This window comes from Physeter macrocephalus, chromosome 15 (assembly GCF_002837175.3).
Source record: "Physeter macrocephalus isolate SW-GA chromosome 15, ASM283717v5, whole genome shotgun sequence".
Classification (NCBI taxonomy): Eukaryota; Metazoa; Chordata; class Mammalia; order Artiodactyla; family Physeteridae; genus Physeter; species Physeter macrocephalus.
This window is the reverse complement of record NC_041228.1, coordinates 63,164,954-63,191,613: the sequence shown is the minus strand read 5'-3', so window position 1 is coordinate 63,191,613 and position 26,660 is coordinate 63,164,954. Positions and strand designations below refer to the sequence as shown.

The window sequence follows — 26,660 nt, the reverse complement described above, 5'->3', positions numbered from 1 at the left end:
AGTAAAGATCTATTAAAAAAATAAAAAATAAAAAACCAACAGCAATGTAACTATTAAATACGTCTACAGAGAAAACGCAAGGGAGACTTCTACATTTAAGCACACTGGCAAGTTGTTTCTTTTTCAGGAGGTCTTCAGTGTTAGTGACTGAGAGACCAAATGAAAAAGATAAAAAATATTAATCACATTACTGAAAAAAGACTGGTTATTTCCCCTTGTTTTAAAATTCTCTCCCTGCTTCTTTTAAAATCCAGTTTGCTATAAATGTCACACAAATGGAATGGATAAATAGTTCAGTACAACCGAAGGAGGCCTTAATCTAATGTACCGTTGTTGTCTGTCAACTAATCTCTCCTGGTTTAACAATCTGAGTTTAACTACTTCATGATGAATGAGACAGGGTGCAAATGACCTGAGTGTTTCAGCCCATAAAACAGGCTTAGGGAAATAAAACTTGCAAATTTGATCACCAGCCTTAGATTGGCCATCACTGGCAATACAGTTAGGGTTTCAACAGAGGCGAACAGTTTTAAAGAAATTATCTAAGTGCAATATTGGGTAATGAAATGCCAATAATCTACATTTAAAGTACCATTTACCCCAAAGCAGCCTCCTATCGGCAATATTTGCCGTTAGGTAACTGAAGTTCGGCAGCTCTGAACTGAAAGGCGGTGAGCTGATTGTCGGAGGACCCACTGAGGCTGAGAGTTCTGTAGACTCAGTTTTCAGAAAGTTTCTCGGGAGCATTAACATGGAGCCGCATTAAGCAAAAAAGACTCCAGTTGTTCACAGCAGTAGGTCTATTGTTCTAGAAGAAGTACATTTCAGGAGGTTCATTATCAAAGAAAGAGGATGGGGGAATCCTTTTTGGCATTCTGCATATAAAATCTTCTCAAAAAGACATCTGCAGTTTAAAAAAATTCCACCTACTTTTACTACTACAACCCTTGTTAATTTTCTACAGTTCTCTGCTCTGACTTAAAAGTCATTTCCTTAAGAAAACAGATGACAGACAACTTGAGTGACTGATTATATTGTGCCATCACTTTGTTTTTCTCCGAGGCCTTGGTTTAAGAGGATGGATGTTAGTGTAAACGACAGAAAGGGGAGCTTTGCATAAGATTTCACTTCTGTTCAAAGACAAGCTAATGTAACCTCGCTGCGGTGCAATCAACTTGACAAATGGACACCGTGCAACCCTCTGCCTCTCACCGAAACCCGAGAGCCTGATTTACACAGTGTTCTCCCTGTAGATGGAAAAAGACTTCATGCTGCTAGGCTGTATAATGGGTTGATCTGATAATTCTCTGCATGTCATGAAATTTGATAATATGGAAGTGAAATGCATCTCAAAGAATGAAGCAAGTTAATGAACTTATAAAACTACACTTAAGTCTTTTAAAGCCAGAATAAACAGAAAAAGGGACTTAGCTCAAACCACAGCGAGAAAGTGTAGCAGTCCTCGTGCCTAACTCTGCAGTCAGTTAAGGACATGTGGGGAGATCCCAGCTCTTAAGAGTACAGCTCTATTTAAACAACTCAGTATAATCTGTAGACCTTGGTGTGCCTTATCTTTACCATCAGATTTGGCCAGCCCTCAGTTCTTTACCTCAAGAATTTTACATTACTTTATCCTGTTAAATTATGTCCCTGGAAACTTAATATTTTTCCTTTTAAAAGTGGGAAATTTCTGAAAGCATTTATAAATACTACCGTATTTTACTACTATGTTCTACAATTACACTACTAGAATTTGCAAAATTAACAAACAGTTCATCTGGAGATTTAAACATATCCTAAACCAGTTATGGACACACACACACACAAATCAGGGCTTCATAAGAAATATAAACTTTTGCTTTAAAGACACAGTATAAATTCTTACTTATTCAAAGCATGAATGTTTAGATAAATTACTTTAAAAAGAAAACGCTCTGTAGTAAAACTGTCTGTTGGTATTAATGCTTGCAAATAAATACCACGAATGTAAACTGCAATCAGAAGCAGTTTTAACACATGTACATGTTGAATGAGGTAGAATTTTAGTCTTCTGTTTACTTTGCTGTTGTCACAAATAAAAAAAGCACTTATGAAAACATTTCATGCTGAAGTGAATGGATTTCAACAGCTGCTGATTTGGTGACATGGAGAACCCCAGTGGAGACATCCTGCTGAATTAACGTTTTGGAAATGTTAAAAAGAAACTTCAAACAGACCTCGTTTAGCAGGCGGTCAAAGATTTTGCTCAGTGGGGATCATGTGAAGGCTAGCAGAGCAGTCACTCAGCCATGAATCAGACTTGTCAATAGTTGCCCATTTTCTCAACAGGTGATTCAAAAAGGCACACAGTCTATTTCCCCTAACATTTCTGTGTGTGCTTGCACGAAAAAAAGTTATCCTAGACTTCAGCTCTGACATTATTTAGGAAGGCACAGCATGCACAGTATGCACAGTTGGGGAAATTGTAGTTTAAGGGATTTAAACACATTTAAAAAATTTTTGTACTTATGTTCTTTTCTAACCCAAAATATTTAGCTAAGCTATATTTAAAATCTACTGTTTTTCAAACAAACTTTTACGCTAAGTTAGAAATCTAGAACAGATTCGATCAAAGAATTATAGAACAGCAAGGGATCTTAGAGATAGCAAAGATCAGGCCCCTAGTTTTACAGATGAGGAAACTGAGGTCTACAAAGATTTAGCAGAGATTTAAGTAATTTGTCAGAGATCACACATGTATTTCTTGGTGTCTTAGAACTTAGAATGTCCATCTGCTGATGTCCCAGCTCAACATTCATTATACTTACCCTTAAGAAATAAATCAGATTTAAGCTTCATTTAGCAATGTAAAAATACTTAAGGAAAGAAACTGTTAAGCTGGGCAAGAGCTCATAGTTCAGTGTTTTCCTGATGTGGCATGTTTTGACTTTTTTTTTTTTTTCTTTAAACTGGCCACAAAGAGAGTTAATGGAAAATTCCTTCCCCACATCACCAAGAAGTCAGGGTGGAGCGGGGGGCGGCGGCGGGGGGGGGGGCGGTGAAAAGAGGTCCAGTACCAAGCTTTGTTTCCAACTCTCAACATTTAAGAGTTTAGTCCAAATATAGAGTACAAAAATAATAAAGCATTTCATTGTTACTGATTCAGATTGGCATTGTAAACTGTGCAACACAAGCTACTATTATGTCAGAAAATTACCAGGTATCCATTAAATGAGCCCAGACTATTTTCTATTGTTCAAGGATTTTTTTGTTGTTTTTGAGAGCCGAAGTACAGAGTTCAGGGAAAGTTCTCAGAGGTGACGCCATTGTCATAGCGATGCTCACCAGCTTAGTCAGTCTCACCCACTGGTCGCATCGATACACAGTCATTACCAACAAAAGCGAAAACAGAACCTGAGACTTAGTTAACCACCTCATATTGGCAAGATGTACCCTACCCTGTTGGAAAATACTTTCCACATAATTCAGAGACAAAAGTTAGGAGGAATCATAAGTAAATGACAATCCCATAAACAGACACACACAACCAGAGGGCCCAAGTTCACTAATTCTTGTTATCAAAATTTACCTTTTAGAAGTTTAACTCCTCATATGGTAAGAGGAAACAGGTACTCTGATACTAAGGTTGATGGGAGTATAAAAGACAGATTGGGTTTACATATCAAAATGAAAAATGTCCTCATCCTTTGACCCAGAATTCCCACATATAGAAATTAACCTTGAAAGGAGATAATTCAACAAGCAGGGAAAGATATATGTGCAAGGATTTTCGTAGCAGTTATTTTTTATGGTAGTACAAAGTTGGAAATTAAGTTAAATTAAAATTTTAAATTAAAAATTGGCAAGAAAATAAAGGTACATACATACAACAGCATATATGCAGCTGTTACACATGGTCATTCACTTAATATAAAGCTACAATAAAGCTATTAAAAATCACCATTCATTTAATATAAAGTACAGTAATATTAGCATATAGACTGACAAATTGATTCATGGAATGGGACAGAGAGCCCAGAAATAGACCCACACTTATTTGGTCACTTGATTTTCAACAAAACATCAAAGTAATCCAACTCTGTTAGGATTCCCTAACTGAACACGACATGTAAACAGACAAACGAACAAACAAAACCTTGACTTCTTCTCTCACCACACACAAAAATTAACTTTAGATCTATCTTAGACCTAAATGTAAAAGCTAAAACTATAAAGCTCTTAGATGAAAAAAAGGAGAATATCTTCACAAATCAGGACCAGGCAAAGGTTTCTTAAAGCAGAGATAAATAATCATAATGTAAAACTTTAAGGAATGCCTCAAAATTAAAAACTTGTGCTCATGAAAATACACTGATAAGAAGATGAATAAGGAAGCCAAAGACTGAGGAAAAAATACCTGCAAAGCATACATGACAAAGAATTGGTATCTAGCATACCAATAAAGAACTCCTATAACTTAATAAAAAGAAAAACAACCTATTTTAAAATGGGCAAAAACTTGAACAGACTCTTCACAAAGAAAAATATATGAATGACCAATTAAACACATGTAGAAGTACGCAACACCATGAGTCATCAGGGAACAACAAATTAAAACCATAATGAGATATCATTACACACCCACCATTATGAATAAAATTAAAAGGACACACCCAACGTTGGCAAAGATGTGCAGCGACTGAATTCTGCACGTAGTTGGTGGGGGCATCACACGGTGTCTTATATAAAATGTACACCTACCCTATGACCCAGCAATTCCACGCTTAGGGACTGATCCAAGAGAAATGAAAACATATCCGTAAAAGACTTCTACAAGAATGCTCATAGCAGCTGTACTCAGGGTAGTTAAAAACTGGAAACAGCTCAGATGTCTATCAAAAGTAGAATGAATAAACAAACTGTGGCCTATTCCTACAATAAAATACTAAACTATTTGGCAGTAAAAAACAAAAAAACAAAAAACCATGGATACATGCAACAACATGGATAAAGCCCCCAAATGTTCTGCTGAGTAAAAGCAGCATGACACAAATGAGTGTACACTATATGAGTTCATTTACATAAAGTTCTGGAACAGGCAAACTAATATATCATGGAATAATACCAGAACAGCGGTTGCCTTTGATGCGGCGAGGGCTGGGATTTACTGAAACGGGACCTGAGGGAACTTCTTGTGGTGATGGTAATGTTTTATATCTTGATAGGGGTTTGAGTTGCACAGGCATAGAGTCAGAACTTGTCAACTGGTACACTTTAGGATTTGTGCATTTTATTGTATGTAAATTTTACCTCAAAAGGAAACAGAGGAACCAGAAACAAATACTGAACTCAAGTTAATGACATGCATGCTAAATTATTGGGGCGGGGGAAGAGTATAGGAATGTCTGCTCCTTTGAAAGCCATCCCCCCGAAGACAGATTAATAGAGAGATGCTTAAATAGAGACATACATGATGAAGCAAGCATAGTAGTCACAACTGCAAGTGATTTACAATGAGCACGTACAATTGTTCAAAATAACATTTTTCCAAACTGACATTTTACCTCTACGAATAGATACTTCTTTCATCTTTGTATACAATGAAGTTTGATGACTGAATGATTTTCAAGTCCATCTATGGCAAATGTCAAAAGAAGATATAAAATAAAGCTAGCTCAGTCTGATCAGTGGATCTGAATATTAAAGTTTGTCACGTTTTTGAACAATATGAAAATGCAGCAGTAGTTGTATGACCTTCTATTAAAAATCTATGACCTGGCTCAGAGCAAAGACTCTTTTAAAACGATCTGTATTATCAACGAACTGTAAGCCACTTGCACTGTAATTAGAATCTAAAAATTATTAAGAAAAGTTAACTTAAATTTTAATGTAAAGTTTTGTTAACATTTTAAGTTTTATAGATTACTGATTTATACGCATACAGAAGGAAAAACAACATTTTTCCAATTGTGTTGTGTCAATAAAATCTAAAAATTATTAAGAAAAGTTAACTTAAATTTTAATGTAAAGTTTTGTTAACATTTTAAGTTTTATAGATTACTGATTTATACGCATACAGAAGGAAAAACAACATTTTTCCAATTGTGTCAATAAAATGGAGATAAACAAATCACAAGACACTGTAGAATGCCCCAGGGTCAAGTATAACAACATTTTATTATAATCTCAGAGTTCCTTTATCATCTATTTAGAATAAAAACCTTAAGTCTGTTCCCATTTCTAAATTAATATATTCTATTGATAAAAGGAAGAGTTTTTACTCTTATTTGTCGGGTATGATTTTTTATTTGCAATTGAAACAATAAATCTACTTTATATCACATGCTGGGATGGTTGGCTATAACCCAAAATACCATGTAAGGAAACTGATCTGTTCAACTTAGAAGTGGACTGGTCCCTTTAGGTATTCTAAGCGCTAAGTATATTACTATATATAAAATTTAATGAAATATAGAGGAATATGTTTATGGCATTCAATAATTTACAGATATTATATTAAGTATGTTACTTCATATTATAAAAACCATACCACATAACAGGCCTCAGAAGGATTTCCTCATTTTGCTCGATGATATACTTTCTGTTCTCAGTTATACAAATACTTAGCATCACATGTAAATAAAGTAAAAGTCTGCCATTTAATTGGAAATGGGAGGGTTTTTTGCTTTTACTGGTAATGAGTATAAGAAATGGTTAAAATTTTAAAAAGAAGTTTATTTTAAACATTTACATTTTTCTAACAAGTTATTTTAAAAAACACATATCAGTTACTTTACCAAATGATTTCATTACTTATTTAGTGTCTCCTCTATTTAATGTAATATTATAGAGTCTTCCAGTTATTAAACAAAATGCCAATAAAAAGTCATGCTTTTTTCATTACTTAATTTACCTACATTACCCACATTTAAAGACAGGGGCCCTTAAAATAAATCATAAACTACTAGTAGGAATAACTCACAAAGCTCAGTATATATAATATATATATGTATATAGCTAACATTAGTTCTTGGGTTTATCTCATGAAAAATGTGACTATAAAATAACAATGAGGGCTTCCCTGGTGGCGCAGTGGTTGAGAGTCTGCCTGCCGATGCAGGGGATGCGAGTTCGTGCCCCAGTCCGGGAGGATTCCACATGCCGCGGAGCGGCTGGGCCCGTGAGCCTTGGTCGCTGAGCCTGCGCGTCCGGAGCCTGTGCTCCGCAACGGGAGAGGCCACAGCAGTGAGAGGCCCACGTACCGCAAAAAAAACAAAAACAAAAACAAAAACAAAAACCACAATGATTAAAATATCTCAGAAATTATGTATACAAATGAGCACTGTCTTATTAATATTCATCTAGGGAAACAACAATTAATACAGTTGGAGAATTCCATTTTGGAATTGTCTTTCACAAGATTGTCTACTTCAAGTGTGTGTTCTCGTTCTCTCTCCCCGACACAAACACACACACATACACAGGTACACACATACACACATATGAAGCTGCCTTTTATGATCACACTTTCAGATCACAATAATATTACTTAGCCAACATCTCCATAATTTGTAGTTATTTCTAAAAATCAAAGCCACCACAAAAAGTAATAAAATTGCTACCAAAAATGTTTGGAAAATTCTGAAGACATTTCTGAAAGTGGAAACTTACATGTATCACTAAAATAAACAAACATACATTGCCTCCCAAGATGCTAAGATGACCACTTTGGAGGAACCAATACTTACTGAGATGTATACGCTCTGGAATGTGTGTGTGTGTGTGTGTGTTTTAACTGCCACATCTGAAGGAAGTGTCAGAATGGAAAGAGCTGGGTCAGATATCAGAAAGCCTGGGTTTGAGTCTCAGCTCTGCCACTTATAAGCTGTGCAAGATTTGGGTAAGTCCCTTCACTTCTTTGGGTTTCGATTTCCTCATCTTTTATTTATTTATTTTTGCGTTACGCGGGCCTCTCACTGTTGTGGCCTCTCCCGTTGCGGAGCACGGGCTCCGGACGCGCAGGCTCAGCGGCCATGGCTCACGGGCCCAGCCGCTCCGCGGCATGTGGGATCTTCCCGGACCGGGGCACGAACCCGTGTCCCCTGCATCGGCAGGCGGACTCTCAACCACTGCGCCACCAGGGAAGCCCCTTCCTCATCTTTAAAATAAGAGTTTATCTAGACCTGCACAGTCCAAGAGAAATATAACGTGGGCTACATATGTAATTTTTATAGCCACATTTAAAAAGTAAAAGGAAACAGTTGAAATTAATTTTAATAATATATTTTTATTTAACCTGATATATCCAAAATATTATCATTTCAATATTTAATCAATAAAAAGTCATTAATGAGATCTTATACATTTATTTTTGGTACTAGATCTTTGAAATCCTTACAGCACACGTCCCGTGTGGACGACGCCACATTTCCAATGCTCAGTAGCCACATGGGCTAATGATTAACATACTCGACAGCACAGATCTAAACGGTCGCTAACAGTTCTTTCCATTTCAAAAACCTACCATTACTTTGTTGTCAAAATTAATATATTAACAACAGAATTAGTAAAAATTCAGCACAAGCATATGAAAACCATAGCTTTAATGCTTCCATGGAGCATCTACTTTCATCAGGAAAGGTTCATTAATTTCCTATTTTATCTGGCATTTTTAAAACTCTAGATGATTCTTCCCAACACTGAACCATCATTAAGAAGTAAAGAACTGGCAATTATCTTCTGGACTCAACGCCACAGAGAGTGGGTTACTTAATCTATTAAATTGGCTTAAGTCTATTAGTAATTGCCAAGTCCCCATTCCATATTATATGATGCAGATTTGGCCTTAATCTGAAGCTTAGATCTTTATGTAATCATAAAAATCATAAGACTGTTTCTCAAATGAATAAACATCCAAAATTACTACTACAGTGATACAGCCTATTTAATTTCTGCTTTGTTTCATTTAGTCTAAATTACTAAGGCTATCAGGGTTTTATATTAGTGAACCACAGCACAAGTGAAGCAATGTTCAATAGTAGATATCATTGTCGATTCTTGGGAGCTTATTACTGGGAAAGTCCATGTGCATTAAAACAGGTAATAATATTCAATTATATTTTCTTAACGATAATTGAGAAAAATGTATAAACCATTAGCTATGTGGTATCATTAATCATTTAGTAATTTAAAGGCTGGAGTAGAATCTACTTGCACTACAGGACAACTTTTCAATTATCAATTATACCTGCAACAGACCCCTACAAATTATTTTTCTCCAGGTACAACTGTACATCATCTCAATTAGCTTATGAGTTTGTTATACCAAACTTTACAACAATTATACAGATGTACTCTCTGGCATTACTATAATCTTCTGAACCTTCTCTTTCCTCCTCAAATTTATAATAGAATAATAATAGTACACTCATGTGTTTCTGTATCATTATAAACCATTATATAACAGAATTCTTATTTTTTTTAATAAGTTGCTAATAAAACATTCCACATCCTTTGTCAAAATATAAAGGTGTTTCTGCAAATCTCTAAAATGTATTTCAACATTATATATAGTGAAAGCTGGTGACATTAATTCATATTTCTGGTGGCAACATAACAACATATTGATCCCTTTAATAATTAGCATAACATATATTGTGTTTGTAAATTTCCCTACAGGATAGAATCACGTCATTAAGTCAATTTTCTACCTGATTTATATTATTTAAGGAGTATCGGCAGAGCCAAACTGACATATAATACTGTCATTTCTGGAGGAAAAAAGGTAAGCATTATTGCTAACCTGCAGTCACCTACAGTTAATTTCTCCAGACAATTATCTTTCACATGTCAGAGGCCAGTGAAGAAAGTAAACAGAGGCAGAATCAGGAAACTCTTAATGTTGTGTGGCCCATGCCTAGTGTACGGCCTGGCACTTCGCGGATGTGTAATGTTTGTTGCATGAATGGCCACACAGCATATACACTATACAGCATATACGTGTGTAAACACTGTCGCTTGCATTCATTCTATCTATAAAGAAACACACAGACACACAGTACGTACACGTACTGTGTAGGCACGTTTCCTTTTTTTTATTCTTACTAGAGAAATTTGTTGGTAAGAACTGTTAATCTGATTCTGAAGTCTGAATCTTAGCTCTCCACTTGGGTGACATCAACACTCAAGTCTCTTTCCTGCTTTCATTCATTATGCACTCCATTCATTCATATTTACATAACTGGCACATGATAGGCATGGGGCTGACATAAAAAGACTAAGTTTACCATGAAGACAAACAGACCAAACATCATTGTTTTGTAAACAAAGGAACTTCTATTTGGGGAGATTAAGAAACTTGCCCCAGGTAACCCAGCCTGTGGGTACAAGAACCAACTGTCAAATGTCAATCCGTATGTCTTCCAACTATCCCTAGAGCTGAAACATACCGAGACATGGTAGGGGAACGTGATGGTTAATTTTACGTGTCGGCTTGGCTAGGCTGCAGTGTCCAGTTGCTTTATCACACACTAGTTTAGATGTTGCTGTGATAGTATTTTGTAGATGTAGTTAATATTTATAAGCAACGGATTTTAAGTAAAGGAGATTATCCTCGATAGTGTGGGTGGGGCTCATCCAATCAGTTGAAGATCTTAAGAGCAAAACCAGGTTTTCGAAGAAGGATTTCTGCCTCAACACTATAACAGAATTTCCACTCTGCCAGCCCGCCCTACAGAGTTCAGACTCAAGACTGCAACATCGACTCTGTGTTTCCAGCTTGCTGACCTCCACTACAGACTTTGAACTTGACAGCCCCCAAAACCGCATGAGCTGACTATTTAAAATGTCTTTCTCTCTCTCTGCGTATACATACTACTGGTTCTGTTTCTCTGGAGAACGCTCACTGATACAAGGAGTCACAGCTAAATACGGAGGTTGGGAAAACATCAAAATGTGCATGATAACGCAAGTCATGGAAGTGGATAGGACACAAAAGGAACCAAGGAAGCATGGGTAAAAAACACTTGGGTACAGCAGCACTTAAGGGGCCAGTAAAAGATAAGGAGTCAAAAGGAAGAGGTAAGTCAAGGGAAAAGAGGGTTTCATGAAGGAGGGAAGCAATCCTGCAGAAAGGTCAAATAGGATGAGGGCTGAGTATAGGCCCTGGTATTTGGCAACTGGTAGGACTATGGTGACCATGGCCAGGGCACTTGTAATGGTGGTTGGGATGGAAATCATACTGTATTCACTGGTTGCCTACCAGTAAATAAAAGGGTGATAAAGTGCAATGAGTCTGGCAATTGAGGAAAGGAAGAAAATAATATTAAAGCTCAAAAAGGAAGGTATAGTGGAGGGGGAAGATTTTTTTTAAATGAGGGAGATACTTGCAAGTTGAGGGAAAGAAGCCACTGGAGAAGAGAAAGGTAACTGTTGAGAAATCAAGTCCCAGAGGACATAGAAAATCCTAGAATATGGGCTCTAGATATCAGGGGTAGGGAATGACTCTGATCAGAAGTGAAACAGCTCTGTCTAAGACAAGCAGTGTATAGATAAGAGATCGGTACTCTCATGGATCGCTCTGGAGCTGGGGCTCCATGCCTTGATTTTATTTATCTTTTATTTTCTCAGGGAAATTCAGAGGTGAGGTTATCATTGAGAGTCTTTATTAAATTATATATGTGTCTAGTACTATAAGGGATTCAAAAAAGCGTGAGACCTATTTCACTACCAATCTACTTGTCTAGCTAATAGGGCCTAGTATGTATTTAGTCACTAAACAGACAAAAAGTTTTAACCATTCCTAGAGTTAAATTATTACTAGTATCGGGTTACACAGTATATTGTGGGACACCTTTAGCAAAATACACTCATTTCTGCCAGTAATTAGTAAAAGTTACTATTGGTCCTCTGCTTTTCATCATTTGTACAAATTTGTTTTTTCTTTTTTTTTTTTTTTTTTTTTTGTGGTACGGGGGCCTCTCACTGTTGTGGCCTCTCCCCAAATTTTTTAATAGAAGCTAGAAAGTAAGATTTCTGATACATGGTTTAGTTACAATTCCAATGATAAAGTAACTATATGATCTTAGTGTCCACAAGACCACTATTACAATATATGAGCATGATAAAACAGCACAGCACACTTTAATTTTATTATGCTCAAATGTTTAGAAGACTGCACTTGAGACTAGTGATCAATAAGTCTTCTCTTTTATTATTTTCTTAGCTGTGGATATAAAGTGATTAGACAAATAATATGTAACAATTGTTTTCCTTAAAATATAAAGGAATTTACACAGTTTTCTCACATTCTATTAAACTAGGAGACGGGTGGTTAGAGGCTAAAATCTTTAGGTTCTCCAGTGATGCATTAACTAAACCAAAAGGGCAACTTTACTCATTTCAAAATGTTTTATTATAACAGCAATCTTCGAAGGCAAACACAAAAGATTCTACCATGCTTCGATTTTAAAACATAAATAACCAATTTAATGCATCACTAATGGTGTACAATAGATGTCTTCTTGCAGTACCAATTCAAATAAGAGATTGATGTAATCTGCCAGATACTTCAAAGTAACTAATTTGGTAATAAGAAAACACTTCTATTGTGTAAACTTTCCTACTAAAAAAAATTGCGGAAACCTTCCCAGTTGGATATTTACTAAATAGAAGTGTTGAACTCTCATTAAAATGAAAACTAGAATTAAGGAATTTATGTCTTAAAAATTTATCTTGAGTAACATTAGGCTTTTAAATGGAAATATATCTCTAAACAAAGAAAACAGATATTAATGGCAAAGTATGACCTATTTTAGAATTCTGTGTTTATATTCAATGTATTTAATTTCATATCTTAAAATTTTAAGTATCTATTCCACTTGTTGCTATTATGTTATACACCCTATATACACATACTCCAGATGCCTTATCTATGAAATAGATAAGTATAGTAGTACATTTCACTTTTCTATAAATCTTCCCCAGCATGAATAAGTAAAACATTTCCCAGATTCTAAACTTCTGAAGGTAAAGGCTTAGGTCAGTTTCCTGATCATATTATATTATAATGTTTAACATATTTTTCCAGAGAAAGAACCTTAGACTTATCTCTGCCTTTCTTCTCCCTTACCTATCATGGAATCCATAATTTCAGCCTTAATAGAAAAAAAGAAGTATGAAATTCAACAAGTATTTCCAAAGCATGTTTAATAAGATTATTGTTTGTTGACCAAGGCCATTGGTAATTTGTCTTTTGGCCCACAAATGTCAAGCAAAATATAAATGTAAATTAAGACATTTTCAATTATCAGTTGTTTCTTCTCCAGGAGCAGCTAATCCTGGGAAAGTACCTATTATTCCACAAAGGAACAAGAGAGAAGGAGTTTCCATTTCTACAGCCACTGCAAGGGGGTTGTCCAGAAGTGGCACACAGGAGATGATTCTTAGAGCTGCTTTCAATGGTATTCAAAAGACCCAAGATCTAATTACCTAATATTTTTTATGGCTAATGATAGAGGGGCAGAAGTAACACCCATGATGTTACAGTAGGACTTTCCTTTACTGCATAATATTTTAGGATATTTGCTCTCAATTAAAGAAAAAAACTAAATGATTTGAACCATGTAATAACAAATTATATTCTCAAGAGGGCATTATATTATTTATTCCACAGAATTTTAGAGCTAGAAGAAAAAAGATATTTCTTGAATTAATTTGCTAAATTATTTGTTGCTTAATATTAATTGTTGTGTATGTCTTATGCCAGTGAATGAGCCATGACTGCTTTGCATGCTTGCATATTTTCATGGCTTCTTATGATCTGCTGGATGAGATCCAAATTCTTTGTCCTGGTGTCCAAGACACTTCACTGTCTGATCTCTATCTCTCATTCTAGCCCTTGTTCCCACTAAGATCTGAAGACCAATGCTACACTCTAACCAAAGTGTCCTGTCCCCTACATGAGCCACCCCGCTACCCACCAGTGCCTGGGCTCATGCTAGCTCAGATGCCAGACCAAATACCTTTTACTAAACGCCTTTTTTCTCTATTGTTTAGAGGGAAATCTGGTTCATCCTTCTCCTTCTCTAGAGAAGGCCACCTTCTGCATAAAATTTTCTTAGTCAAAATCATTCCTGTCCCCCAAATTTCTTAAACATTTTGCTTATATATCTCATAGGCCAGTTATCTTTAATTTGCATTACAGGCTTTCTTCTCATCATGGTGATCAATGTTTAGGGGCAGCATCCATTTCTTATATACACCTTGAGACACATATCATCACACTGCCCTGTATGCAGCAGACATTCAATAAAGGTTTATTGAGTGAATTAACTTTTATGTAATCATAATGTTTTATTCTGGATTTATTCTTACATGAGCAGTCACTGTAGAAACCAGCAGCAAAACCATTACTGCCTATAATCTCCTCTCAAAAGCAAATAAGAGAAATGATTAATCTCGTAATTATAAATTCAGTTGAAGGTGAGACTAGAGATCAGCCTCATTCATAAAATGAGACAGTAGAAGCCCATAACAATACTGATGCCAGGGACTACGCAAGAGGCCCTGAACGATAGGTTTCCTTGTAACTATGAAAAAGATATACTGCATATCAAAGCGTGCATGGGACACATCATTTGGTGTAAAATAGGAATGAATACATGGTACACTGAAGTGCTTTATAATGAAGTTTTGTTGAATATATTCTTTCCTACTCTGTTGAAGTGGTCAAATTTTAAAACCTCCAAATCATTGAGGCTTAAAGTAATAGCAAGGCTCATTTCCTGGGATGATACATGATTCTCTGTTCAGAGTTCTGTCATCTACATAAATTGAAAAGCCTGTAATGGAAGAATTAATAAAATAGGGTTTCCTTTCATGGAACTGACCGAAACAGTGAATCACAATTTGAAAGTTACTCATTTAAAACAACAACAAAACACCCAAGCACCTTGCCTCTGCTTTAAAAAGCAACAGTGTTTTGTTTTGTTTCCATTTTGGCACATAGAGATACTGAACAAATATTTGTTGAATGGATGAATAAATGGCTGCTTAAAAAAAAAAATCAGAGTATTAAATAAGAACACTGTGACAAGTGATGCAATGCTAATATGTGAGCGTACACTTTAGGGGAAGAAACTAAAAATTTGTCTCTCGGCTGAGATTTGAGAAATGTCCCCCCAACTTTATACTATTTCTGATTGTGCAGGACTACATACAGTTCCAGGGAAACTCCACTGCTCTCTGGTGATTCTGGCCTGAGCTTACAAACGTTACTGGGGGAGTCAGCTTGTGTTAGACTAAAACTGCTGCCTTTTCAAAGACATCTGGATACAAAAGGACACAGTAAAACATACATAAAAAGAAAGAAAAAATTACCTAAGAGAAGGGAAAGCACTAGCAATGTTAATACTGAAAACAAAAGTGGACCATTATTTGGTGACCCTAACAAAAAAAATCTTTGAATAGCATACTTTAAACATGCTATTTTGTCTCAGGCTATCCTGAAGCATATTCCCAGTCCTACGTAATTAATGAACCCTCCAGAAACTTTTTATATTCATGCAACTCAAGAGAAGAAAGCAACCTACGATAATAGATATTGGTTTAAAGAGGACTTCTGAGAGCTTCCTGCGAGCTACCACCAGCTATAGCAGCTTGCTTAAAACAGAACTGATTGTTTAGCTCAGAATTCTTCAATAGTTAGTATTTCCTAAGGACTCTTAGCACAAAATTGTGAATGACCACAGTAATTTTCTCTTTAGTATTTTACGTAAATATTTTAGTATTTTATGTTGTGTCCCAAAACATTCATAACTGTTTGCAACCAAAACTCAACACAAGGTATATCTTTACCCTTCCTTCTTCTACTTCACAGGAAACTTTAGGATTATATAGACTATGTATGTCAAATGTATAGAGTGTTTGAATTTTTCAAAATGACGGTTTTAAGGACACATCGCTTAGGAAGAAGTGACAAAGCAGGGTGTAGGAGCCCTGCTGTTCTCTCTCCCTGTGGCAGCTTACTTTTGCCACCTAGTGGGAGGCAGTTTCACAGTTAGGTTTGTGTTTTGCTCGAGGACCGTCTCCTTCCTTTAAGATCTAAGAGCAAAGGTCAGCTTCTAAATAGAATATGATCAAACACTTTTCTTTCACATTGGGGGTTTTAGATAGTTTGGGGATAACCTCAAGTAATTTCTCCAAACGGGTCTGTTTCATATCTATTGGGTTTTTTTCAAGCAGTTAGTTTTCACTACAATGATTAACCTAGAGGATTCAAGGTAAAATAAAATTTTCTTATATAAATTTCTAACTCGTAACTCTTAAAAAAAAACCCTGGGCTTTTCCTGGTTTCCAATGATTCTCTATCCCTTTACCTTGTAGGACTTCACAAAGTCTACGTTTTAGCTCATTCCTGTTTTTTATACTTATGTGAGGACCAAATCTGTATCTTCATCCCTAATTTCTCATTGTGGTTCTAATCTCAAATTTTCAGTTATCTACTGAGTATCATCCCTGGAACTGACACTGAGTATGTCAAAGACCTAAGTCATCATCCTCCCAAAGAATCAAAGAATGGGCTTTTCTTTTGAGGCAGTGTGGTAGGCTTAATCAGAGCTAGACTGCAGTCCAGGGTTAAAAATGGCAGAAAAAAAATTTTTTTTATGTATGTAAAAATTAATGAAACAAGTTAAGCGAAGGGAACAATCAGAAGTCAGGCTCGGTTTACTGGGCTGGGTGGGAGGAAACACGATGATCAAGAGTTCGGGTGGAGCAATAATAATGAACAGGAATTGAGGTCAGGAACATAGGAAACTTGACGCAGGTCACAAAGCTTAAAACAAAGAAAATTGGAAATAAGAGGCCAGAGAGTTTGGAGAAAGTATCATAGCTCAAGTCCTCAGGCTTAGGTACATGCAAGGATTAGTAGGGTGAGGACCAGGAGATTCGTGGAGTCTTGGGCCTGGAAGAGCATGTGGTGATACCTAGTTCGCACTCCACCTCTGTCCAAACAGGAACCTCCCCTCCTGTGCCCCGACCCCCAATCCCCGTGAGGTCTGCTGGAGACTTTCTTGAGTTCCTGACCCCAATAAATTATTGCTTATCAAAACTGCCATGATCATAAATGGCCCTATAATCCTCTCCGAGGCTTCGAAGCTTTTTTTAACACCTTTATTGAGGTATAATTTATATACCATAAAGTTCATCTTGTGTGAGGAGTTTCAGTAAATTTAGGAAGTTGTAGAAACATCACCACAGTCTAATCTTAGAACATTTTTATCACTGCAAACAATTTCCCTGTGCCCATTTGTGGTCAGCTACCATTCCCAGCCCAAGGCAACGCATGATCTGTTTTCTGTCTCTACAGATTATTTGCCTTTTTGGGAAATCTGATATATATAGAATCATACAATATGTCATCTCTTGTGTCTGGTGTCTTTCACATGGCATGTTTTGTCTTTGTTATAGCGTGTATCAGTTCATCCCTCTTTATTGCTAAATAGTATTCCATTGTATGGCTTTATAGCATTTTGTTTATCATTTCACCAGTGGTGGGCATTCACATTGTTCCCAGTTTGGGGCCATTATGAATACTGCTGCTACGAATATCCACATACACATCTTTGTGTAAACATATGTTAATTTTTCTTGGGTAGATGTAGGAGTGCAATTGCTGGATCCTGGAGTAAATTTAACTTTTTACAAAACTGCCAAATTGTCTTCCAAAGTGGTTGTGCAATTTTCCATTCCCATCAGCAATCTGTGAAGGTCTCAGTTTCTCCATATCCTTGCCACCATTTGTAATTGTCTGCCTTTTTTAGTAAAATCATCTTAGTGGGTATGAAGTGGTATCTCACTGTGGTCTTACTTTGCATTCCCCCAATGGCTAATGACATTGAGTATCTTCTCAGGTGTTTATTAGTCTGCTGTATATTTTCTTTGATGAACTGTCTATACGTATCATTGAACTTTTTTTTTTTTTTTTTTTTTGGCCATGCTGCACAGCATGTGGGATCTTACTTCCCTGACCAGGGATCAAACCCATGCCCCCTGCAGTGGAAGCGTGGAGCCCTAAGTACTGGACTGCCAGGGAATTCCCATCAGGTAACAATTTTAATTGAGTTACCTTCTTATTATTACATTATAAGAGCTCTTTGTATATCCTAGATACAAGTCACATTTCAGATATATAATTTGTTAATATTTTCTTCTAGCTGGTGGCTTTTCCTTTCATTTTCTTAATGGTATCTTTTTAAAAAATTTTATGTTTTTGGCCGAACCACACAGCATGTGGGATCTTAGTTCCCCGACCAGGGATCAAACCTGTGCCACCCCCGCAGTGGAAGCACGGAGTCTTAAGCACTGGACCGCCAAGGAAGTCCCCTTAATGGTGTCTTTTGAAGCACAGAAGTTTTAAGCTTTGATAAAGTCCAATTTACCAATTTCTTCTTTTATGGATTGTACTTTTGATGCTGAATCTAAGAAGTCTTGGCCTAACCCAAGCTCATGAAAATTTCTCCTGTGAGTTTTTCAGAAGTTTTACAGTTTCAGGCTTTACATTTAAGTCTATTCAGCCATTTAATTTTTGTATACAGCTGAGGTAAGAGTCTAAATTCTTTTTTTTTTTATATGGATATTTAACTTTTCCAGTACCATTGGTTGAAAAGACTATCCTTTCTCCATTTAATTTCCTAGGCACTTTTGTTTAAAATTGATTGAACATCAATTATAAAGGTTCATTTCTGGACTATTCCATTTGATTCTGTTCCATTAATCTACATATCTATCCTTATGCCACTAACTTGAATAATGGAGCTTTATAGTTAAATGTGAAACTGAGTAGTGTAAGTCTTCCAATTTTTTTCTTCTGTTTCAAAAATGTTTTAGCTATTCTGGGTTCTTTGCACGTCTACATAAATTTTAGGATCAGCTTGTCAACTTCTACTAAAAAAAAAAGCCTTCTGGAATTTTGTCAGTGACTGCATTGAATCTATAGGTCAATCTGGAGAATTTCCAACTTAACAATAATGTCTTCTAATCCATGAAAATTTAATGTCTCTCACATACTTAAATCTGCTGTAATTTCTCTCAGCAATGTTCTATAGTGTACAAGTCAACATCTCTTTGGTTAAAAGCTACTGTGAATAAAATAGTCAATTTTATTTTTGGAGTATTTGTTTCTAGTATATAGAAATACAATTGACTTTTGTATATTGATTTATATCCTGTAACTTTACTGAACTTGCTTTAAGTCCTAATAGGGCTTTTGTTTGTTTGGTTGTTTTTTTCTTAGGATTTTCTACACACAGGATCATGTCATCTGCAAATAAAGGTAGTTTTGTTTCTTCCTTTCCAAACCGCATGTCTTTTGTTTTTTTCTCTTTCTCTTCCCTTCTCCCCTGCTCCCCGTATTGAACTGGCTGCAATCTCTACAACAATGTTGAGTAGAAGTGGTGAAATCAGGCTTTGTTCCCAAACTCAGGGAGAAAGTATTTAGTCTTTCACCATTAGGATGACATTAGCTGTAGGATCTTCATAGATGCCCTTTATCAAGTTAAGGAATTTTCCTCCTGTTCCTAGATTGTTCAGAGTTTTTAATCAGAAATGGGTGTCGGTTAAGCTAAGTAAAAATGACTCACATCTATGAGTTCTACTCTTTAAAAAAAAAAAGAAAAGAAATGGGTGCTGGATTTTGTCAAATGTTTTTTCTTTGTCTACAGAGATTATCATGTGCTTTTTCTCCTTTATTAATATGATGTAAACAGCAACTGATTTTCAGATATTAAATCAACCTTGATAATGGTGTTTAATCCTTTTTATATGTTGCTTGATGTTGTCCAACAGTTTATGAGGCTCTGTTAATTTTTGTATTCCTTTTTCTGTTATTCAGAGTAGATAATTTCTTTTGATCTGTCTTGAAGCCATCTCTTTTGGTTCTTTCTTCTGCCATCTCAAATCTATTGTTGAATTCAATCCCTTTACTGAATTTTTCATTTCAGTAATTACTTTTTACCTGTAGAATTTCTATTTGGCCTTAAAAATTTTTTCTCTCTTTATTGAGAGTCTCTATTTGTTGAGTCGTTCTCAGTATGTTTTCCTTTAATTCTTTAAATATGGCTTCCTTTACTTCCCTGAACGTATTTATTATACCACCTTTGAAGTCTTTGTCTGCTGAGTCCAACATGTGGGCCCACAGCTTTTTTCCAGGGAATACTGGTTACCCTTTCCTTTCTTTGTATATCTTGTAATTTTTTGTTGAAAACTAGAAATTTAGATACTATATTGTAGTTATTCTGGGTTTTAATGTTTCTCCTCAGGATTGCTGTTGTTGCTGTGGTTTTCTTGCTTGTTTATTAATTTGCTTAGATTAAATCTGTGCAATCCATTTCCCTCACAGCATGTGGCTGCTTGTGTCTCTTCTCAGTTTTTTAAAAAATTATTTTCTTTTTAAATTTTTAAACCCAGTTTCCTAGGAGTAACCCTTGTGTCTGTATAGCTTAGTGGTCAGTCAGTGATTGGACAGGTGGTTGTGCTTAAATATCCTATGCCAATAAAGCTTCTACTTCCTGCCAATGAATCTGTGTTTGGGTTGGAGACCACATTCAAAGAACAGGCAGTTCTCAAGTCTACCTTGACTTTTACTTGCTGCTAGGCCCTCTTGCATTCCCTTTTAAACTCAGCCTGGGATGTGTAGATAGCTTGAGCCCTCTCTGTTCTCTCCTGCATGTGTATGAAGCCTTCTGGTCAGCTGTGTTGACTTTATTGAGGACCCTTATCACTATATCATTTTCTGAGTCTCCCTGATAAATTTCTGACTAGTCTATTGGTCCAGTGTTGACCCCAACCAAGACTGTAAGCTCAAGTTCACTGAGCTGCTAGCTAGCCTTTCCTGTTTGTTTGCTACTAAGATGCTTACTGTTATTCACAATGCCACTGGCATGGGTTTTTCACATTCCACTTCAAATCAAGTAAGGCCACTCCTCCAGTGAAACTTCTGGTTTCCATGGCTTTCCTTGCTCTTGCATAACTAATGTGCTGACTGAGCCTGGAGGTGGGGAATGAGATCAGCTCCAGGCAGGAACACCACAGAATTCTACCTTTCACCTGAAGTTCAGTAGTTTTTCCATCAATAAACATTTCTCAATTTCGTGAATGCCTCTGATCCATTTCCAGAGTCCTAAAATTGATGTTTTTGACAATTCTGTACAGTTTTATTGTTGCTTTTTGGAAGGAAGATTTGCCCAGCTCTCATTCTGCCATATTGGTAGTCTGCCTTTAAAGCTATTTTTAATTGCTCTGTTTCTTTCCACCATACCCAGCTGGCCACCAAGGTCTGCTGCTTCTTTCTCTGCAATGCTGTTTTCTTTGCCATTTTTAGAGTCACACCCATCAAGGTAATCAGCACCCATTCATTCCTGAATGACAATGACAGAAGCCTTCATCACAGTCAGTCAGCCCTGCATCCGGTTACTAGACTGACCTTATGGACACCAGTATAATCATATCCCTTGCTCCTGACCGAAGCATGGTTCTTTGCTGCAAAGAACATAAAACTCATACTGCTCCATCTAGATGTCAAGAATGTACTCAACTGTCTTGATCTTATGCAACAACATTTATTCCTAGAGTTTCCGCCAGGTTGAGTTTTTCTTCCCCCACATATTCCTCGCCAACTTCCATGCTCCTATTTTTTTCTCATGTTGTTTCCTCTATATGGAAAGCCCTTATAATCTGTCTTTCATTTCACAGTCCATTAACTCCTAAAAGAAGCTTAATCAGGTAAATTCTTCTGCTCTTGATCATTTCCATATGCTACAGTAGATTTCAAAATTCATATATGCATAAATGGATTTTAAAACATTTCTGACACTAAATCATGTTGCTTTGCAATTAGTCCTCAATTGTTTCTGAATATGTTTTGTTGTTTCTCCAACTTTTTTTTCCTTTTAAATACTTTATTTTTTAGAGCAGTTTTAGATTCACAGTAAAATGGAGCAAAAAGCACAGAGTTCCCATATACCCTGTCTCTAACTTTTAATTACAGTCAATCTGAGGGCTTTCCTTATTTACAAAATAGTAAATACTTCTTCAGCATCTAGTAGAGTGGTAGAGATACAGCTGGTGCTTAGTACATGAGGGCTGAATGAATAAACTAAAATGTTTCTTGATTTCCTATGGACACTTTCAAAAATCTTTTAAGAAAAAGGATCACTTTAGAATGTCTTCCCTACCTCCCTGCCCCCTTGAAGAACTTAACTCTTTCATATAGCTCTGAAAGCAGAGATGATACTAAAAATATTTAATAATTAGTGTGGCATGGACACCAACCAAAAGAATCAGACAACAAAACTAGACAACAAAACTAGCTGGCCCAAGAAACAGACAACAAAACTAGCTGGCCCAAGAAATGATCCATTAGTTCCTAGATTGTGGAGAGATCCCAGAAGTCCCAGACATGAGGCCATGATGACAGAGGATGAAACATGGGGCAGAAACTATCTGCCAAGTGGCAGGAAAGTATTTAGACATTTTAACAACTGGTACAACCATATCGGTGGCACAGGCTGAATACCAGTTCTGCCAACAAGTAAATTGATATCTGGATTTTATAATGACTGTAGACTATAATATCAATAAAATGGACCTCTGTCAATCATGAACAGTTTCCGATTTCGAGAGTAATATGAGAAAAATGAGTCTCAGAAATGCAAGATTCAGATAAGAATAGAAAATGGTCAGAAGCCAATCTCAAGGCTTGGTTAGGCAGTACAAGATCAGAGAGAACAAAAGTACTAGCAGGCCAAGACAAACAAACAGGGCAGACCCTAGGTAAGTAACCAGGAGTCAGAGTTCAAGGTAAGGTAGGTTCAGTCAGGCAGATAGTAAGGAAATAACTAGGTAAAGACTGCAGCAAACAGTTGTCTGGAAGCAGAAATGTATCAGCAACAAGGAGCTGGCAGACAGACAACTCTGTCCCTGAGCTGGAGATTTTCTTACTCTGTGCTCCCTACTACGGCAAGAACCTCCATAGAGGCAGGACCTGCCTCTGCATGTGAGGTTACGTGAGCCAGCTATAAGGCCTGTCAGCATATCAGCCTTTTAGAGTGAGAAACGTTAAGTGTGGGTCTTGGTAGAGTGATGACACTTCTTACCAAAATGTACCAGGTTTGCTGGTAGCACATCACTGTAAAGCCTATGAAGGGCAACAGAGACATTTTAAAATCACTACATTGGCCCTTATTATTAAATTTCATACATGTTAAATATTTGGGATTTAAAAAAATGTCTTTATATTCCTTCCAACAGAGGATGCAAAATAGAAACCAATTCACTAAAGAGTATTTTAAAAATATGTGACCTGAAGAGGCATTAGCTGCTAACTTAGAAACAAAGAGACCAGGTCAAATAACTATTAGCAATGAAAGAATAAAATTGAAAATTCTGAAAAATAACCAGTAACTGGTTAGTCTAAAAAGTAGTTTTGGAAATGGGGAGAGGCATGACTTAATTGAAGGTGTATTGCTAAGAGAGAGAAGGTTACTGTTTTTCAGTTTTAAATAGTGTAATAAATCATACACAACACTGTAATTTGAGTTTACGAGGAAGGTAAACTCTTTTATAACTCTTTAGGTTATAAAAGTGACCTCCAGTGGGCAATAATGCTCTCAAATCTGTGGCCTAGGGAACTATATTCTATTGATCGTCACTTTAAAAAAGTCTATATAGGCAACAGTTTTCCACTATAACTTTCACATCCATTTAGCCAATTATATACATATGGTATTTATTGGCTCAATAATGTAGCTGGTTATGATTCATTAGCATGAACTGTTAACAGAAAGGTTTTTAGGATATTTCCCCAACGATCTTCAAATCAACATCAAATATCTAGACCTACAGAATAGTAGGAATATTAAATCCTTACTTAAGTAATTTGAAATTAGAATACCAAATTAAAAATCAAGAAACTACTGGGACTACCCTGCGGGCGCAGTGGTTAAGAATCTGCCTGCCAATGCAGGGGACATGGGTTCGATCCCTGGTCCGGGAAGATCCCACATGCTGTGGAGCAACTAAGCCCGTGAGCCATGACCGCTGAGCCCGTGAACCACAACTACTGAAGCCCGCGCACCTAAAGCCCATGCTCTGCAACAAGAGAAGCCACCGCAATGAGAACCGCATTGCGTGCACCACAACGAAGAGTAGCCCCCACTTGCCACAACTAGAGAAAGCCCGCGTGCAGCAACAAAGACCCAACACAGCCAAAAATAAATAAAATAAAATAAATTAATAATTTAAAAATAAGGAACTACTAACATGGAGTATGTACACAGGTCTAAAACTGAACAAAACTTATAGGGAGAAAATCTAGGAAGCACTTTTGGACTCTATTTGTCTCCTATGAGATCATGAACATGAAATTATCTTCAAAGAGATAATCTGTTGTGAAACACTGAGCTACAGGTAAGGTGAGGTACAGAGCAAATAACCACGCTGAAAATCTTTTTTAGTGCAACTGGGGAAAAGTCATGTTTTTTAATACCTAAAATTTCAACTTTCTGTTGATTAGCTGTTATTCATCACTTCAGGGAAAAAAAGCAAGAGAAGGAAAGCAATAAGGTAAATTCGTGGGTCTTGACTATAGTCCAAAATTATTTTATAGGTTAAGTTAGTAAGTCACTTATGTGCACAATATCACTGGATACCTATAACCTTTTAGAAATGTGGTCATGCTGTACTAAGCATAAATGAAATTATGAGTCAGTTGTAAAATACATAATATTCAATCTTCCCACTACCTTCCCCTATAACTTACTGTTGGTTCTGGAAACTGCTTATATATCTGAAATGAAAAAAGATCACTATGGAAACAACAGAATATTCCCTATTACTAAAATAAAAATGCAGCTATGATGCTTTTCTAAGTGGGATTTCAAAAAGGAGATAAATGTAACCTTTGCTACCAGCAAACTTTCTTTCAATGCTCTGATAAATACTGATGATAATTAATTTTTCCCTTAGAGAATAAAATTGGTTTCTATTGTAGAGTAAATAAATCCAAAATTCACAACCAAATCTAACTGTGCTGTAATACAGGCAATATTTCCACAAGATTAGCTCCTTTCTGAAAGAGAATGAACTCTGAGTGACCATGTTTAGAATAACATTTGATACAAAATTCAAAAAGTGCATGCCTAATGTTTCTTCCTTCTAGTTCGGGGATTAGATCAGCAAACTTTTTCTGTAAAGGGGCAGATAGTAAATATTTTAGGTGTTGCAGGCAATACGGTTTCTGTCGTAATTACTCATTTCTGCTGTTGTAGTGAAAGTGGCCATAGACAATACCTGAACACAGGGGCATGAGTGTGTTCCAATAAAACTTTCTTTACGGATACTAAAATTTGAATTCCATATAATTTTCACATCTCATGAAATATTATTCTTCTTTTGATTTCTTTCCAACCACTTCAAAATCTAAAAGCCATCCTTAGTTCAGGTGGTAAGCTGGATTTGGCCCATGGGCTGTGGTTTGCTGATTCCTGCTCCAGTCCATTGAGTAATAACTATCCAGTGGTGAGAAGTTGTTCCTGGTGACCTTCCCTCCTGAAATATTTTTTGAAGATACGACTGAATTTGTAACTATGTGTGGTGATGGATGTTTACTAAATTTGTGGTAACCATTTTGCAATATATACATATATCAAATCATTATGTTGTACGCCTAAAACTAATACAATGTTATATTTCAATTCTATCTCAATTAAAAAACAAACAGCTAAAAAACAAAAACAAAAACAAATGTTACAGAAAAAGGTTTCGACAAAGTTCAACAACCATTATGATAAAAACTCTCCAGAAAGTAGGCATAGAGGGAACCTATCGCAACATAATAAAGGCCATATATGACAAACCCACAGCCAACATCACTCTCAATGGTGAAAAACTGAAACCCTTTCCTCTAAGATCAGGAACAAGACAAGGTTGCCCACTCTCACCACTATTACTCAACATAGTTTTGGAAGTTTTAGCCACAGCAATCAGAGAAGAAAAAGAGATGAAAAATCTGAGAGAGAAATTAAGGAAACACTCCCATTTACCACAGCAACAAAAAGAATAAAATACCTAGGAATAAACCTACCTAAGGAGACAAAAGACCTGTATGCAGAAAACTATAAGACACAGATGAAAGAAATTAAAGACAATACATACAGATGGAGAGATATACCATGTTCTTGGATTGGAAGAAACAACATTGTGAAAATGACTATACTACCCAAAGCAATCTACAGATTCAATGCAATCCCTATCAAACTACCAATAGCATTTTCCACAAAACTACAAAAAAGACTGCACAATTTGTATGGAAACACAAAAGATCCCAAACAGACAAAGCAATCTTGAGAAAGAAAAACAGAGCTGGAAGAATCAGGCTCCCTGACTTCAGACTATACTACAAATATATACTACAGTAATCAAGACAGTATGGTACTGGCACAAAAACAGAAATATAGATCAATGGCACAGGATAGAAAGCCCAGAGATAAACCCCCACACATATGGTCACCTTATCTTTGATAAAGGAAGCAAGAGTATACAATGGAGAAAAGACAGCCTCTTCAATAAGCAGTGCTGGGAAAACTGGACAGCTACATGTAAAAGAATGAAATTAGAACACTCCC

General features: G+C 36.3%; 1 protein-coding gene across 23 annotated transcripts in view; it reads right to left on the bottom strand.

The window, feature by feature from the left end:
* STAU2 (staufen double-stranded RNA binding protein 2) overlaps positions 1–26,660 on the bottom strand; it is a 319,639-nt gene that overhangs the window by 73,247 nt on the left and 219,732 nt on the right. For 2 of the 23 annotated variants that reach the window (XM_028500364.2, XM_028500368.1), the window contains one exon: positions 5,537–5,614. The exons of 18 other annotated variants lie outside the window; for them this stretch is intronic. In XM_028500364.2, coding sequence (XP_028356165.1) covers positions 5,546–5,614 — 69 coding nt within the window. In that variant the 3' untranslated portion in view covers positions 5,537–5,545. Of the gene's footprint in view, positions 1–5,536; positions 5,615–7,020; positions 7,195–16,529; positions 16,814–26,660 lie in introns of those variants that run through there. 3 more of the 23 variants (XM_055091123.1, XM_055091121.1, XM_028500360.2) reach the window with 3 other exon arrangements.